This window comes from Perca flavescens, chromosome 9 (assembly GCF_004354835.1).
Source record: "Perca flavescens isolate YP-PL-M2 chromosome 9, PFLA_1.0, whole genome shotgun sequence".
In the NCBI taxonomy this organism is placed as follows: Eukaryota; Metazoa; Chordata; class Actinopteri; order Perciformes; family Percidae; genus Perca; species Perca flavescens.
In genome coordinates, this window is record NC_041339.1 from 32808936 (window position 1) to 32825504 (window position 16569).

Sequence of the window (16569 nt, forward strand, 5' to 3'; positions counted from 1 at the left end):
CCGGGGCCCGTCGTGACCCTGCCGCTGCCGCACTGAAGGGGCGTTTGTCCGTGCACTCGGCACCCACAGGAGGGCTTTAGAGGGGAGGAGTTGATGCTTTGAGCTGCAAAACACCCCCGTGGCACAGTTTGAGTTGGAATTATGTTTTAAAGTTATATGCTGCATTGGGGGATTGAACAGGAAACTGAAATGGTGACTCCAGTGACTCCTCAAAAAATGAATACATTTAACGTTGCTGATAGTGTTCAGTCATAAACTGAAAGTGTGTTAATGACAATTTTAGCTTGCATCGTTTTTTGGTAGTACAAAATATTACTTCTCTGTATTGTAGTAAAGAGACGTAAATGGATTAACATCAATTTACTTTATATAGACCTAAATATTACATCATTGCATACAACATCATTGTATAGATTATATACTTTATAATGTGAGGGTACAGTGTGGTATTGGGACACAATATAGATCTTTCTAGTGAAATCAAAGTTAATGAATAAATAAACTCAGCAGTTATGATGATTGTTAACTAGTTAACAGTTAACAGAAACTAAAATTGTCTTTAACGCTAAAAATTGTCTAAACTACACCAATAACACTAAATATATATAACATTAAAATCAATACATTCATACTACTGGTTGTTCTCTTTGATTACCAAGTGACTTCACTGAAATTGCTTAACAAAACACCAAAATAATGACATCCGTTAAGAAGCTAGTGGTACATAATGCAGATCACTGGAACCAGAGACCTTTACATTTCTCCTCCGCCACACCCTGAACATCTCCGTTCAGTAGTTTTTGTGCCTACGTGTTAACGCACTTGTGGTACAGAGAGATAAAGCGTTGCTTATTATTACCTGCCCCTACTGTGCTTTTATGCACCACTTGCACTCCTGGATAATTAGTCACTAATGCGGCAGGAAATCCATGATGTCAGTGTCAGTGGCGCTGACATCACCACTCTCCCGCGCCCCCGTCCCACACAGGAAAAGCTGTGACGTCATTGCCCCAGAGTGCCAGTGGCCACGTGTGCCTCTGTTTGAGAAACAAATCGATGTTTGCCTTTTATGAGGGAGTTTTTTCTATTCAACAACAAACTCACCGAGTCTTGCTCTAAAGGCGACTGCCAAAGTGACCAGTACCAGGGACCAATCGTGTCCGTGGCGCAGTGTGGCGTGGCGTGGTGTGATGGGTCATATAGCACGGTCTGGTGGCTGCTGGGAATGGCTGGGGAGGGGAAAGCGAAGCTTAACACCAGTTTCCCCTCAGACTCACTGTCCCTCTGTAGGATTCAACAAGGAGCTCTGTCTCGTACAGAGCCCAGGATGACTTAATCCCAGCAGGAATGCACTTCTGGTTTCTCTTATAGTTCTCATAAACACCTGACCGTTCAACCAATAAACAGCCAATCGCCATCGCTCTGCAGCGAAAGGTCCGAATCGGACAGTCGGGGAGAAAAATATCCCGGTGGAAATCCAGCGTGAAGCAAAGCAAACAGAAGCCTGCATCTGTCGGCCGGTTCACACCGCGGCTAGCTCCTGTCTGGTTAGCTTAGTTGTTAGCCATAACAAATAGCCCTCTCCCTGACTCTGGAGAGGGGGATTAACGTTAGCAGGGGTGCTAAATAGACTCCATATTGCTTTGACATATGAGACACAGTGCAGTACTCCACACACGAATGATCAGCACTGAAACCTGTGCAAATAACCGGTTCATATATTTATTTGGTCGTCATGTTGAACAAACATACAGCACCTCATAGTCCCCAAAAATCTCATTTTCACAGTAAAAGACAAAACCCAAGCTTAATTTATAGTTATCAGCAGTGTGTTGATCTAAGTCTGTGTCGTAAATCAGCACAGTAATATGTTTTTGTGTGTGTGTGTGTGTGTGTGTGTGTGTGTGTGTGTGTGTGTGTGTGTGTGTGTGTGTGTGTGTGTGTGTGTGTGTGTGTGTGTGTGTGTGTGTGTGTGTGTGTGTGTGTGTGTGTGTGTGTGTGTGTGTGTGTGTGTGTGTCCACTGTTGCTGCTACTGACCAGCTCCAGTTGTAGGCTAATCCCCTGGTTTATTTGGGGAAGTCCCATCCATCTCTCCACCCTGAGAGCTCTGTGGTTCACGCTTGGCAGTATAGAATAATATACGGTTATGTTAGGAGAGAAGACCAGTTAGCATTGGGGAAGTTAGAATAGCATTGCCAAATTCAATGCTGCCCCTCAAATACTCACACATACAGCCGCTGAGCCGCTACATGCCTCGGATTCATCTTTCTGCTTTCGTTGAGGTTGAGCCCAAAAGGTCAGATCGCATGATAGATTTGTAAGAGGATATGTTTTCCATTTATTGGAGAGGTTATTTTCTAAGGAAATCTTCAAATAGGAATGACTCGGTCAGGGGGGCGTCGAGGGGATTTGAAATGATCTCGTAAGAAGGAACTCTGCACTTTTAGTTTTTTGGTCTTTCGTTTCGTCGGGAATGAGAAAAGGCTGAGTGAGAGCAGTCCAAACATTAGCTGAACTGTGGCCAGGTGAAGAGCGGCATCTGACGCCCCAAAGCAGAGCTGACGACGGAGTTCTCTACTTCCCTCCACGCCTTCCACCACCTTGTGGCACGTGGCCCAAAAAATGTGCTTCCCTGCGCCTCAGCCTACCTTGGTTTTAGACCTGTCACGTGGTCGTTTAGGTATCAACCTTCACTCATCCCCATTGCCGCCCTCAAATCTGTGTTTGTTGTCTCAGATCACCATGGTATCCAAGAATCTTGTTGACTGAGTGCGCACTTTGAGCAGCGCTAATTGTACCGCGAGTCGAGGGCTCCCCGTCGCCTCTCTCAACCTTTGCCAGTTGCTCTCAGAGGACAGTCGAACCCCAAAACGTTTCGCTATACGCTTATTTGGTTGAGTCAAACTGGGATGCTGCCAGACACAATTACATCTTTGTTTTCGATACTAGGGTGAAACACTTTGTCTCGAGCGCTCTCGGTTCTGCAATGTGGAGGTGGTGCTGTCAGCGTTGGAGCTCAAGAAAAACATGTATGATCTACTCCCCTCTCTTTCACCACACCCTCCCTTTCTTTCCCCACACCTTTGCACACCCTGTGCCGTCCATCCATTTTCTTGCATCACACCCAGTGGAAAAAAGAAGTGACTTACTTTTGTCTTCGCAACCCTCCCCCCCACCCCATTCCAACCCTCCTCACATCACATTTCTTTCTCTCTGTAACTTCCCTGTCATTTGAGTCAGCTTGGAGCGAGGGCAGCAGTCTTGTCAGGTGTGAATAGATGCTGTGTTGGCGGAGCTGAGCGCATGACTTCTTTTTGGATGTAGCGCAAATAGTATGCCTTCGTCAAGGCTCCGGAGATCAGTCAGAACGTGAATTGTGCAATAACGGTGATGGCAGACACTGACAAGTCTTTGGCCGGGGTGGAATTTAGCCAATCCCCGAGCAGGGGAAGATTCCTCCTGCAGAATCACTCAGTGCTCCTGCAAGTCAGGTATTTTGCTCATAACTCAGACTGCAGATAAACAAGATGGGTATGAAATGAGTACACATTGATTTGAATGTAAACAGGGCTACAGGGTCGACCGAAATCCTGAAACGTGGGGGTGGAGATGCGAAGTAAGGGTTGCATTTTCCACTTCAAATCTACCACAAAGCCTTTCACTCCCCTAGGCCATTGGTAAAAGACAGAGTTGGATGATGAGATTTTAAGTTCTGGTTGAATTCCAATACAGGTGTGTAAACCCTGTGTCGAGGTAACCCAAGGGTTTCTATTGGCAATCAAAATTACGTCTTGGCTATTTTTTTTTCTTTAGCAGCTTCAGAACGTAGCAAGTTCAGACAAGCTCACGGCAGAAATGACTCAACTGTCAAAATATCTGGAAAATACTTGGAATGAGTCTTTGTGTTCAACTTTTTTTTTTTTAAACAAAAGTAAGCGGCCCACTGTCCTATTTTTAGAATGTGGCTCATTAAAGCAGTCTGGGTTACCAAATCATTCCACATTTTTATTAAGAAAAGGGAGAACTAAGTTACATCCTGCAAATCACCTTAGAGCAGATTTACGTGGTGATGAAAAACATATGCCAGGTCTAAAGTTGGAACAGGAGACTTGGCTTAGGAAGGAAGTAGATGTTGTACCTGTGCAGATGTAACATTAAAGATCAACTTGATAAATCTTTGACATGATTCAAACCTTGAATTTACTCCATTTTTCCAGCTGGTGTGCCATTCGGCTGCGCCACGACCACATATTAAGTCTTCAAAATAAATGTTACAGACGAGTGATTTGAATAAATTACACTGCGGTTGAATCTCAATTAGTAACTGCACATAAATACACCCTCAGACCGTAATATGGATGAGTGTGAGTCAGACATCTTGAGGTCTGAGTGCGTACAGTAAGGGCTGGGCCGTCACACAGTTTGGATACAGACTTCATAAGTCACCTTTCTTTAGCAGCATGGTTCTAACAACAGAATCTGTTGAGTAACTAAGGCCAGTTGAGCCAAAATCCCCTCAAACCCACAGTCCCCTCCCTGACTCGCCCACACCAGAGCCCCCAGCTGACAGCTCCCGTCCCCATCCTGTCTGGGCCCACATGGCCTGGCTCTGGATGGGAGACATCTCCGCACATTTCTCCTCACCCTCCTCCTCCTCCTTTTTTCTCCCCATGCTTCAGCACAGCTGTGCCAACGAAGCCTGTGTCTTACGTTTTTCCTGTTGCTTCGCTTGCCAAAAAATAAAAAGAAATGATGGAAAAAAAGAGAAAAGAAACGGTTAGGTGAGAATGAAAGAGAGAGAAAGAGATTGAGTGTCCATTTCTGGCATGGGTTTTGCTGTCTGCTCAGTTTTCACGGCCCATGGTTTTATTAGACTTTCCGCCGGGCCGCGGGCAAGGTTAAACGGCCAACGCTGCCCCGTTTTGGGCTTGAAACCTCATGTTGGCCCCCTCTGGCTCCCCTCCACCCCCTCCTCCTGGCTGTCCTGCGGTGCCGCTGCCAGTAAAGGAAACACATTAACACCCGGGCCAGTAACAGAGCAGGCTTTGTCCGCAGCCAGGCATGCCGGTCCATTAGGCCCACGCTCTGGTCAACACCGCACCAATTAGAGCAGGCAGGGAGCAGAGCCATTCCAAACAGAGGTGTGAGCTTTACAAGGGGACTACAGGTGTGCTTGGGGGGAAATAATGGACTTTATTACTGATTGGGTGTACTGTGCTACACTGTATCCCTCTGCCACCTTTTTAGGAGGCTTTTTTTTATGCGGCTCTGCAGAGTTTTGACAACCTGTGTTTAACCTGCAAACCCGAGTTTCCCTTGGATGTTGGATCAAGTCAAACATCTGCCTTCCAATTTACTGTAGTTACCAGTCTGGGCTCTTGTTACATTGCCTCACCTCACTGGGTCCTAATATGCAATATATTCTATAGAGCTACAACTAATGAAAAATGAATTATTGTGTAACCTATTGATTCATCTTTTGATCCAGAAATGTACATTTTTGCAACGGTCCATCACAAGTTTCCTGAACCCAGGGTGACATTATAAAATTGCATGCTTGTATTATTAGTTTTTAATTTACTACCTAAAATAGAGAAACAAATGGAAAAATAAAAGAGAGCAAAAATTGTTCATAGCAAAAAATGAACTGTGTGCTGAAGTTATGGACACAATGCAAGTGCAAAGACATAGTACAAAAAAAGAAGGCTTTAAATAGAAGTTACTCATGTTGCAATGTTTAAAGCACCAAATTTAAGAGGGAAACCAGACTCAAACAGTGAAAATCAAAGCTGCAAAAATATCTTCTTGTCCCTAACATGGGCAAATATCACAAAACACTGTATTCTTCACCTCCTAAAATGCAACTACAAAGCATCTTTTCATAAAACCTCCTTGCATGGTTTAAAAACCCCATGTCTATAAAAGTGGCTCTCCGTTACAAAGCCCGAGCTAAGATAATGTAACCCTGGTGACATCACAAGGGGTGGCTTTCTCAGTTCCTCCTGAGCCACAGAAAACATTATACAGCTGTTTCTGGCTGAGCAGTATTAATTCCCCATGACTATTTAATTGATGTAAAATCTGTGGAGTTCCCCTTTTTAAATAGTTGTCGATTAAGTTTCTGTCCATTGATTAATTGCTTAATCGCTTGAGCACCAGATAGATGACGTGTTGTGTGTGTGTGTGTGTGTGTGTGTGTGTGTGTGTGTGTGTGTGTGTGTGTGTGTGTGTGTGTGTGTGTGTGTGTGTGTGTGTGTGTGTGATGTGTGTGTGTGTGTGTGTGTGTGTGTGTGTGTGTGTGTGTGTGTGTGTGTGTGTGTGTGTGTGTGTGTGTGTGTGTGTGTGTGTGTGTGTGTGTGTGTGTGTGTAGCTGCATGGTAACTATCCCTGACCCTGTGATGTGCCTGCTGATATGGATGAGAGCAAAGCTGACAATCATGCATGTGTCAGATGAATAATTGTTGCTTAACATTTGACTGTAGTTAGGGGGAGCAGTGGTACCTGCCAGAACAGATGACGTGCCAATTTGGAGAACGTCCCTGGGGCCAGATGAGGCTATCATGCAAAGACAGGACAGGACTGACATTGGAGGGGGTTTCCATCCATCCACAGTGTATCCACACTCTGTAGGCACATGCTATTTCCTGAGAAACTTGTCAATAATATTGATTCACAGAATTCTGAATAATAGATGGGTTCGGAGTTCAGACTTCATAGATTTATGTTTGCATTTTGAATCCAGAGAAAGTCCAAAGACTGCCTCGAGCCTCATTTCAACCTTATTAAACTCCAGCATGGCGACAGAGCAGCGTGGACTCAGGGGGGCCATGCTGCTACCAACACACAACATGCTGTATTTTCTCAAATAAGCGTGTCTAACCTTCTCTGGTCTGTTTTTGCTCAGCCTGCCCAGGGCTGTCGCTTTCCTATGAAATAATTACTACAAATTTGGTGCATTCGCATGGTTGGGTTCATGGGATTTTCCTGTGTCTAAATGGAGGCTCTGCTCCATGTCAGGGCAACCGTGATACAGTGTCGAGACAGAGCCGCGGTATTCTGGACTGGATGGGCGCAGCGCTAAAAGGCAACGTTCAGCTCAGACGGGATGAGTTTAAAAAACAGCATTGAGTCACGCTTAAGAGGTCTCGAAAAGGTTCACGCAAGGTTGTGGGAGATTTATGTACAGCGGAGATGTTGTGTGGGCTAAAAATAGCCAACTCTTTGATGCAAGCTTCAAGCTTTCCTTTGAAATTAGACTTTCACATATTCCCACATATCTGCCATTTTAGCTTTTGAAAACGAGACCGAAGAGCCGAGCCAGAGTTAAAACTCTAATAAGCTGTTTCCACTAAGATGGTGGCAATATTAGACACCAATATTTAGTGTTGATTTCCATCGGTATAATGCTGTGTTTGGGTTGGAGGACTGGTGCATTTATTCGCAGGCTCTCTGCGGCATCTTTCCCCCCGCGGCAGGAACAGAGAACACGACACCGGCCATCAGTGTCCCGCCAAAAGCACCCTAAAAACTTCTCTAACCCTTTTAGTGGCACAGAAATAGTCATTAGGAGCTCATTTCCTGCAGATAATATCGCCACGTGTGTCTGCTCGGAATGAGGAGCACCGCTGTGTGATCTGGCAGATGAATCGGCTGACGATGCGGTGATGCTGGACTGGATGCTGCGCCGGCAGAGCTAGGGTGGTCCTGTTTGGTTGTCATTTCTTTTCTTTTTTTTGTGGCACTTCCCTGTACCTTTTTTTGGTGTAGACAGACTGATGCTCTGAGATTTGTCTTGGGATCCAGCCCAGATTTGACACTGAAACAGGGAATTAGAGAGGAAAATGAGAGAGAAGGAATCTAAAATGATCTAGTGGCTGTAATGTGAGGTGGTAACGAATTGATTTGACTCGGGGTGGATTTTTGCTTTGGCTATAGAGGAGTTGGAGCAGTAGTGGAGGTTTGGAAGGCTGTCTCTCTCTCTCTCTCTCTGTGTGTGTGTGTGTGTGTGATGTAGAAGCTTGGTAAAGCTCTCTAAATTCTTCCATGAGGAGGCCTGGATCTCACTTATCTACTCTTTGTGTCTCGGTTTCTGACTATCTGTGTTTGTGTGTGTTGGACCGAGCTAAACCTGTAATATTTATATCTAATGTAAACTGTGATTTGAATTCAGAAGATGCCAACAACGCATTTTTAATGTATGTGTTTTTAGGTTCAAACTTTGTGACGCGTAAGATCAGCCGTTCTGTGGCAAAGATTCACCTCGGTCAACTGGAGAGCTTCAGCCTGGGCAACCTGGACTCCAAGAGGGACTGGGGCCACGCCAAAGACTATGTGGAGGTAAAACACACACACAACCATAACTACACACAAGCCCAGAGAAATGGACACAAACTGTGCGTGCACCGCCTCAGAGTTGAACAGGGTTCAGATGTGCACATAGCATTAACAGGGCATGTTTTCCCAGATCATTTGAGGCCGCAATATGCGATCTGCATGAAGCCTCCTATGATTCTCTGCCAAAAGAGAAACGGAGATAGAGAAAGAGAGGGGGGAGCAGGAGGAGTGAGAGAGGGCTTCATGCTGTGAGGCCACAGACTGCACTCTGGTTTCCCACAACTCACCCATGTCCCAGATCCCTTCAGGCCCCCATTGCCATTCCCCGAGCGCCCGCAGAAGAAAGAGAGATATTAAGGGAACGCTGTGTCCTGGGGACGATGACAGAAATATGGTGTTTGTGTTAACGTAATGGTGCCAGCAGCAAGCAGAGAAAGGAGTGGGGAGATGAAACGAACAGTGGGATCGCCACGTCCAGGAGCATACGGACCTCAGTGTGTCTGAATTTGTGTGTTTTTCTCCCCCCGTGTGTGTGTGTGTGTGTGTGTGTGTGTGTGTGTGTGTGTGTGTGTGTGTGTGTGTGTGTGTGTGTGTGTGTGTGTGTGTGTGTGTGTGTGTGTGTGTGTGTGTGTGTGTGTGTGTGTGTGTGTGTGTGTGTGTGTGTGTGCACATTCCTATGTGTGTGTGATAGGTTAAGGTTGGAACACGTGTGTGTGTGTGTGGCTGTTGAGATGAAAGACTCGACGGGTTGCCATGTCTGACAGCAGACCCCCTCACTGCGGACAGTGTTATTATTAGGAGGTGATGGTGGCGGAGGTGGCGGGGGGCGCTCTTTGAGATGGGAGTGGGGGTGAGGAGGTTACGGTGGGGGACCTCGCTTTAACTGCAGATCGCAGTGTGGGGTCACTGCGTCAGAGCCGGATGGTAGTGAAGCGGTGGCTCACGCTGTTAAGGCCGGTCACGGAGGCGTACGTGGCGTCACTAAAGCGGTCACCGCCTGATACGGGAAGACTTCAGATCAGTCATGTCCGATTGTAACCACACTGAATAATATTCGCCTCCTGTGGTAGGCTGATGGACTTGAATCGGGTTTGGTAAAATGGAATCACCAAAGGTTTGTTGTTTTTGAATAAGAAACTGTTTGTGGGGTGGTATTTCGCTGTCGCACGAATGGATTCACATCTGACAAAATAATGGATGGTATTTATAATAATGTATTGTTAATATCTTGATGATCTTGGAAGTAAAAGCCCATTTCATTTTTCTCAGACACAGCACCACCTCTATAAAAGAAAGAAGGAAAAAAAAAAAAGTTAATTTTATAGGCAGCACAATTGCATACAAAGTTGATGGAAAAACCCAAGCGGGCATGACTAGACTCTGATTCCCAGCGAAGACATGCCCTTGTGTGAGTTGATAATGTTCCTGCATGACTCTGCTTCAGAGAAATGAGTTTTAGGTTGTGAGATCAGTCTGAGCTTTCACACAGAGACTCTCTCTACGCATGGACAGCGTGTTGCTAGTTGGCTACAGCCAACGTCCGTACAGTCACTGTTTGGCTGTTTGTGGTTGATAAACTTGGACTGCTCAAACAGTCCAGCAGTTACTTTGGCGGGAATAAAGTGAGGCAAAGTTCTGCCTCAGGCTCTGATGTGAGCACATCTTTTGTTTGATTGCCATTAAACTCTCCTTGATGAATTATGAGTGCAAATAATTGTAAACCGTGGACAACAAAAACTACGTACAAATCACTAGACTGAGCTTCCTGATCACCGCGCAAGTGCCCAAAATTGCGTAAACTGTAGCGCTGACCTGTACCTCTGGCTGCTGTCTTCTTCATCCCAACTGTAGTATAGTAAACTAGTTTGAGAAATATTGATGTTGTCATCAAAAACTAAGTTTTAAATCTAATTTGAAGTTGAGGCAAAACAACATCCAGAACCTCTGCCCACTTAGCTACCATGTTAAACAACATGACTGGGTTTTTGTTCTTGTACAAGCATAATTCTTGTTGGGTCACATTCAGAATCTTGTTATGTTAGTCTAACTGACCAGTAAGTGTACTTACGTGTTGTACGTTCAACCCTGTGCTTCTGGATTTATGTGTGTGTGTGCACTCGCCTGTCCAGGGCACCCTGGCTTGAGACGCCCCAGGTTTCCTGTGGGGACGGCCGACATTCCAGTTCTGGTGAATCAGGCACCTCCTCATTGTGTGTCTCCAGTTTCGGTAAGGCGGATCTCGGGAAGCCAAACAGAAGCCCAAGGTGCTTCAGGGGAACTGATGTGGAGGAGGAGGGGGTGGGGGGAAGAGATGAAGGCATGAGGGAAACAGATGCCTGTTTGTGGGACGTTTGTACATTATGCATAAATGAACCATCTCTCCAGCTGAAAGTTCACCCCGCCCTGCAGACCATCAAAGGCCGCGACTGTCCCCACGGCCCCCTCTCTCAGTCTCACTTTGAAATATCTGTCCAGCCAGCATTAGCACTGTATTACCATGGCAAAGCCAAACAACTGGCAATTTGTAAACAGAACCATGTGTGTCTGCTTTAGGCTGACAACTGCTTTTCCTCCCTCGCTCTCTCTCTCTCTCCCTCTCCTCACCCCACCCAGGACAGGGAAATTGCTTGTAATTGGCTGTGGATGGATTGCGGGTGGCAGGAGGGGCGTGCTGTGTGTCTGTTCTAACGACGTCTGAAGGCGTGCGGCTGGCTGGGCATCGTCTCAGCCAGGTATCGGGTGTCTGTCCCAGGCAGGCAGACAGACCTGGAGCTGCCCAGCTACTCTCAATGGAGTCCTTTTATTATTATTATTATGGTATTATGGAATAGATGCCGGGAGCTGAACGCTTTAGTTTAAAATCGGCAGATGAAATAATTTAAAACCTCCTGATCTCATTTTCCTCAAAGGGGTTAAGCTTTGGACCTTTACAGATCGGTGATGCCGTTTGAAACATTTGGCTGAGTCTATTTTGTTTGAGTGCGGTTAGCTGGGATTTGGCGATACAGAACACATTTTTGAGAAAAGGAAACCTGCACCAATCCCTCACTAAAGACTCTATCAGAGTAGATAAAGAGTCGTCCATCTTTACCAAGGACTGGCCTCCTCCCTACTCCTTCCTCTCCTCTCAGCCTGTGCCCCCACTCTGAGTTGGCCCGTGGTGGGTACAGCTGTTTGGAGCCCCTTGCCTACCTCCTCCCCTTCTGGCTGCAGAGAGCCATTTCCTGTGCAGAGAAGAGGGCTGGCTGAGAGGGAGCAGAAGTCGGCCTGGTGGTTTTGGCCCTCTCTCTCCCCTCGGGCTCCATCCTGCCTCACTTTCTCTCTGTCTTTTTGTCTGTTTCCTCCCCGGCCTTGTGTTTTTTATTCTTCATGTTCCTCCCGCCTCTTAACCTTTTTACTTTTTGGTCTTTTGTACTTCTGAAAAGCTGCGTCACTAGACCATTGCTCCACCAAGGCAAGCTGTCGCTCCCTCTAGTCTGGCGAGCAGTTACCACCCAGTTACAAGATATTTCCCGCTGACATCTAATAACCAGCTCTTATATTTCCCTTGACTGGAGCTGGCGTTGCTGTTCTCGCTGCTGTAGCGGACCATAAACTGTTGCCAGATGAGATGTGGCTGACCTGCTGACACACAGTCTTGACAACCCCTCCTCCCTGCTCTTGTCTTGTTCGCATATTTATTTTCAAAATATAATTACCTGTGAAATTCTGGGCTTTGAAAGGTGTTTCCTTGCAGTCTTAAGGTGCGTGTGTGTGGTGTGTGTGTGGTTGCCCCTGTGTGGCGTTAGCTGTCTGATTCCTGGCATTGTGGGGAGGCAGCGAGGTGACAGGACAGCCCTGATGGTGTAATTTTTCACCTCCTTTTTATTTTTCTTATCCTTTTTTTTTTCTGCCGCAGCTGCCTCTCTGTGCAGTAATGGTTACAGATGAGGCTAATTAGCCAATCGCAGCGCAGATCAGGGCCAATCACAGATGATTGATGAGAGTTCTGGGCCATTCATCACATGTTTTTGGCCTGGGAGGTGACAGCGGGGGCAGGCTCCGGGACTTGGTACAGTAAACTAGACATGTACGTCTACATTTTGAATTTTCTGCTGAGGCGCTTATCCAGTGCGACTTAGCATGCGAAAGAGCCTCATTATCTTTCTAAAAGACATTTTGACAGGGCGTTAAACTAGATGGACACTGGATATTTTGCTGTGAAGATCAGACATACTGTAAGACGTGCTAGTTTTTGGGGGATGTTTGAGCCTGACAGCCTCCATGTTTTGTACATTGTTCTTTGCTAGTTAAAACAGAAAAGGACATAATATATCGGAGGTTCATCGTGGTATTCTACCAATTTATCCAAGTTATATTCAACTCAGTCCATTTTACTTACTAGTAGCTACACAGCCAAGGCGATAGAATACCGCCCAGTTCCAACCAGGGCTCCATCTAACGGTTATTTTCATTATCGATTTAGCTGTTGATTATCTTGCGGATTTATGGACTAATCACTAAAGCCCTGTGCTGCGTATTTGCATTGAAACTTATAAAGGCTCACTAGTGCACTGTGCTGTGTTGTAGAGGGCGCTGTCCCCTTGCTGTGTTTGGAGAGAGAGAGAGAGAGAGAGAGAGAGAGAGAGAGAGAGAGACACACACACACACACACACACACACACACACATGCAACACAGCGTGTGTTGCATGCCTGGATCTTTACAGCAGGGATCTTTACAGCAGTGATTCAGGGAGCTGATAAATACCATAGCCTGCTCTGTAAGGTTTTAATAAACACAGCTGGAGTGGTAAATAGCTAAAATGGGAGCTAATTGGGCAGAGGAGAGGGCGCATTGGGTTTCATCACCAAAACCTCCTGACTCGCACTACATCTCCCCCACCCCCTTAACCACTGCTGCCTCAACACGCCCACCCTGGCATAATCATAATGCAATCTCTTGAGGTGTGTGTGTGTGTGTGTGTGTGTGTGTGTGTGTGTGTGTGTGTGTGTGTGTGTGTGTGTGTGTGTGTGTGTGTGTGTGTGTGTGTGTGTGTGTGTGTGTGTGTGTGTGTGTGTGTGTGTGTGTGTGTGTGTGTGTGTGTGTGTGTGTGTGTGTGTGTGTGTGTGTGTGTGTGTGTGTGTGTGTGGTGTGTGTGTGTGTGTGTGTGTGTGTGTGTGTGTAGGTGTGTGTGTGTGTGTGTGTGTGTGTGTGTGTGTGTGTAGGTGTGTGTGTGAGCTCTGCAGGGGGGCTCGAACGAGTGTAGATCATTTAGTGAGAGAGAGGCTGTGACAGAAGCTACTGTCATGTTGACTTGGCATCCCACACAAGCAGGATGAGTAAACGTCAGCAGCTGTGTGTGTTTTTGTGTGTGCAGGTTTTGTGACGTTAATTGCAGGTGAAATTCGACCCATGGCCCTAACAGCAGCTTAATAAACTGGGGTCCCCCGACCCCCTTCCCTCCCCTGTGGCTCACAGCAATAAAACGTCACTGAACCTCACACACACACACACACACACACACACACACACACACACACACACACACACACACACACACACAGACACACACACACACACGCACACTGCTTATTTCACCAACTAGTACATTTACAGAGCATGATGGCTGAACATTACAAAAACATAACGGACTGATAAAGGATATGTGATCCCAGATCAGACTAGAACTGGTTCATGAAGCCTCTGTGTGTCCTTTTTGAATATGACCTCAACCACAGCCATAACAACTGGATAGACTAATTTTAAATGTTGTGCTTTTTTAGTTTTTCCGTTAAGTGGGTGATTATGTAAATCACTTGTTGATTTTAGCATGACGTACTTATTGTGCATATTTGAATATGAGACACACACACACACACACACACACACACACACACACACACACACACACAGGTAGACAGAGAGTTGCACTTGGATAAACACACAGGAAAGAGGCGTAGGAGGTGATGAGATATGACGATAAGAATAAAGAATTGGGTGAGAGACTTAAAAATAGGTCTCCAGGGAGACACTCTTGCCCCATCTAAGTCCAAATCCTAAATCATCAGACACGGGGTGAGTATTTACTGTGGCATCGTACCAGAGGCACAGGGCTGGAGGTTCAGCGGGAGTCATAGAGCAGCTATACTGAGGGTTTTCACTGTCCAGATAATTTAGAGCTGCAGAAAGATTAATGGAGGAAGGTTGTGTAAAAGTGACTCCCTCTTGCTGCTCTAACAATAGAGGACCAGATAACAGACAGATCCATGGCAGCAGAGATTCTAGGGTTACTGCTTTTGTGAGGAGGCCACGGTAGGGTTTGCAGCTTTACAGACTGAAACCTGACCCAGGAGGTGTCCTCATTTTTGGCTGAGATTCAGGGGTTTTCAGGGAACGTCTTTTATTTTCTTTCTTACCCCTCTGTTTCTTCCCAGTCAGTGTTTGGCCGTACAGCTCGCGGTGATTGGCTGTAATAGTTGGATCGAAGCTGATATTGGCTGGAACACAGTTTGTAAAGGGAACAACAGAAGGTCGGAAGGATGCTGGAAGTCCTTCGGTGTTAAACAGGGAGTTCATTTTTTAAGTAAAATCAATATTGCAGTGTTCCTAATGGACATATGGCAGATTTGCAACCCTAAAACTTGACCATCCATATTTGCAACCCTAAAACTTGACCGTCCATATTTGTACCTTGATGGTTATAAAGTTTATGAGCACAGCATCTTTTAATTCATGTTTGAGCCTTAATGATGCCTTCACCTGAAAATGGTTACCAAAATAAAAACTGCAGTTTTACTTAAAGAGAACAAATAGACACAGAACACCAAAAAGCAGAGTTTGAGATTCATTTCAAATGTACCGTTGTCATGAATGACACTGTTTTGTGATTGCATTTCTTTTTTTAATATAATATCCTGACAACTGGGCAGGGTGAGGGAGATTGCGATACGTTTGAAAGCTCCAGAACAGCTACTAGATGGATTTCTTTTGTCAGATCTCTTTCTTTAGATATTTTTCTTGTCATCCAGTCGCTGCTCTGTGCTTTGGTTCTCATTCTTAAATGCTGCGGAAAACTTCTTGAATCAAGTCTCTAACTTAATTAGCCTTGTTTTACTTGCTTCATCTGCCCATAATAATTTCTTATTGTAGAATAGATCTTTATTATTTTTTTGAACAGCGAAACTTTTAGCTGCTCTCAATTTGACCATTAAAGAAACACCAAAACACTTCGCCTCTTCGGTCCCCCTACAGGTTGGAAGCGGAATTGTCCATTACCGCTGTCTCATTCAAAGTTTGTGATCCTTTTGGCTTACCATACATCAAAAATGAAGCAACTAGCACTCATTATCCCTCTTTGCAGGAGTCGGCAGTGAAGATGATTACATTTGACACAAGTAATGACTATATTTTCCTGTTTCAAGGCTGTTTCACTCCATAAAACATTGGAAGTTAAAAACCTACAAAAATACTTTACCAAAATAGTCTTCCCCTTCCAGTTTAAGAACAACTTTTAGAAGTTGTAATAGAAATTTATGTCAGATTTAATAAGGTTTTATTGCAGAATTGATAGCGAGTGCAAATCATTTTTAAGTGATTGGAACCAGAGATTCATAAAAAAATGTATAGTAGACATGCCAGTGCCTTTTTCTGTCTGATGGTTCTTGTCTTTGTCTTTTAGTGCGAACTAGAGCTGGTTGGTCCAGCTGGACAGCTGGGACGGCTCTGGTATGAGGGTTGTCTTTCTGTAGGAGAGAAGAAAAGCTGAAAGTCCTTTAAAGTTGGAAATAACTTGTTGGACACATTAGAACCTTTACTTTGCAGTATGAGCTTTTTCCTCAATGTTTAAATTCCCTAAATAGGAATATATCTTTATAATAGTGAAAACAAGAGACACGTCCATGCCTATGAGCTGTAATGGGACTGCAGAAAATAAGTGTGGGTGTGTGTGTTTATTTTTCGGTCTATGAAAAGGTCTATGAGCCTTACGTATTTAATTACCTTGATGATGAGCATGAACTGTAATCTATTTTAATTGGGAAAAACCCGTAAAATACAAGCAATTACCTTTTGAGAACCAGTGGAAGAAATGGCTATGGTTGAGGCAATATTCGGAAAGGACACACCTTAGAGGCTTCACCAACCAGTTGTAGTCTGATCTGGGATCACATATCCTTTATCAGTCCGTTATGTTTTTGTAATGTTAAGCCATCATGCTCTGTAAATGTACTAGTTGAAATAAGCTGTGTGTGTGTG

The 16569-nt window shown here is 45.2% G+C and overlaps 1 protein-coding gene across 1 annotated transcript in view; it reads left to right on the forward strand.

Moving 5' to 3' along the window:
* Window positions 1-16569, forward strand: part of gmds (GDP-mannose 4,6-dehydratase) — a 183671-nt gene that overhangs the window by 69478 nt on the left and 97624 nt on the right. The window contains exon 7 of the mRNA XM_028587738.1: window positions 8211-8338. Coding sequence (XP_028443539.1) covers window positions 8211-8338 — 128 coding nt within the window. The remainder of the gene's footprint in view (window positions 1-8210; window positions 8339-16569) is intronic.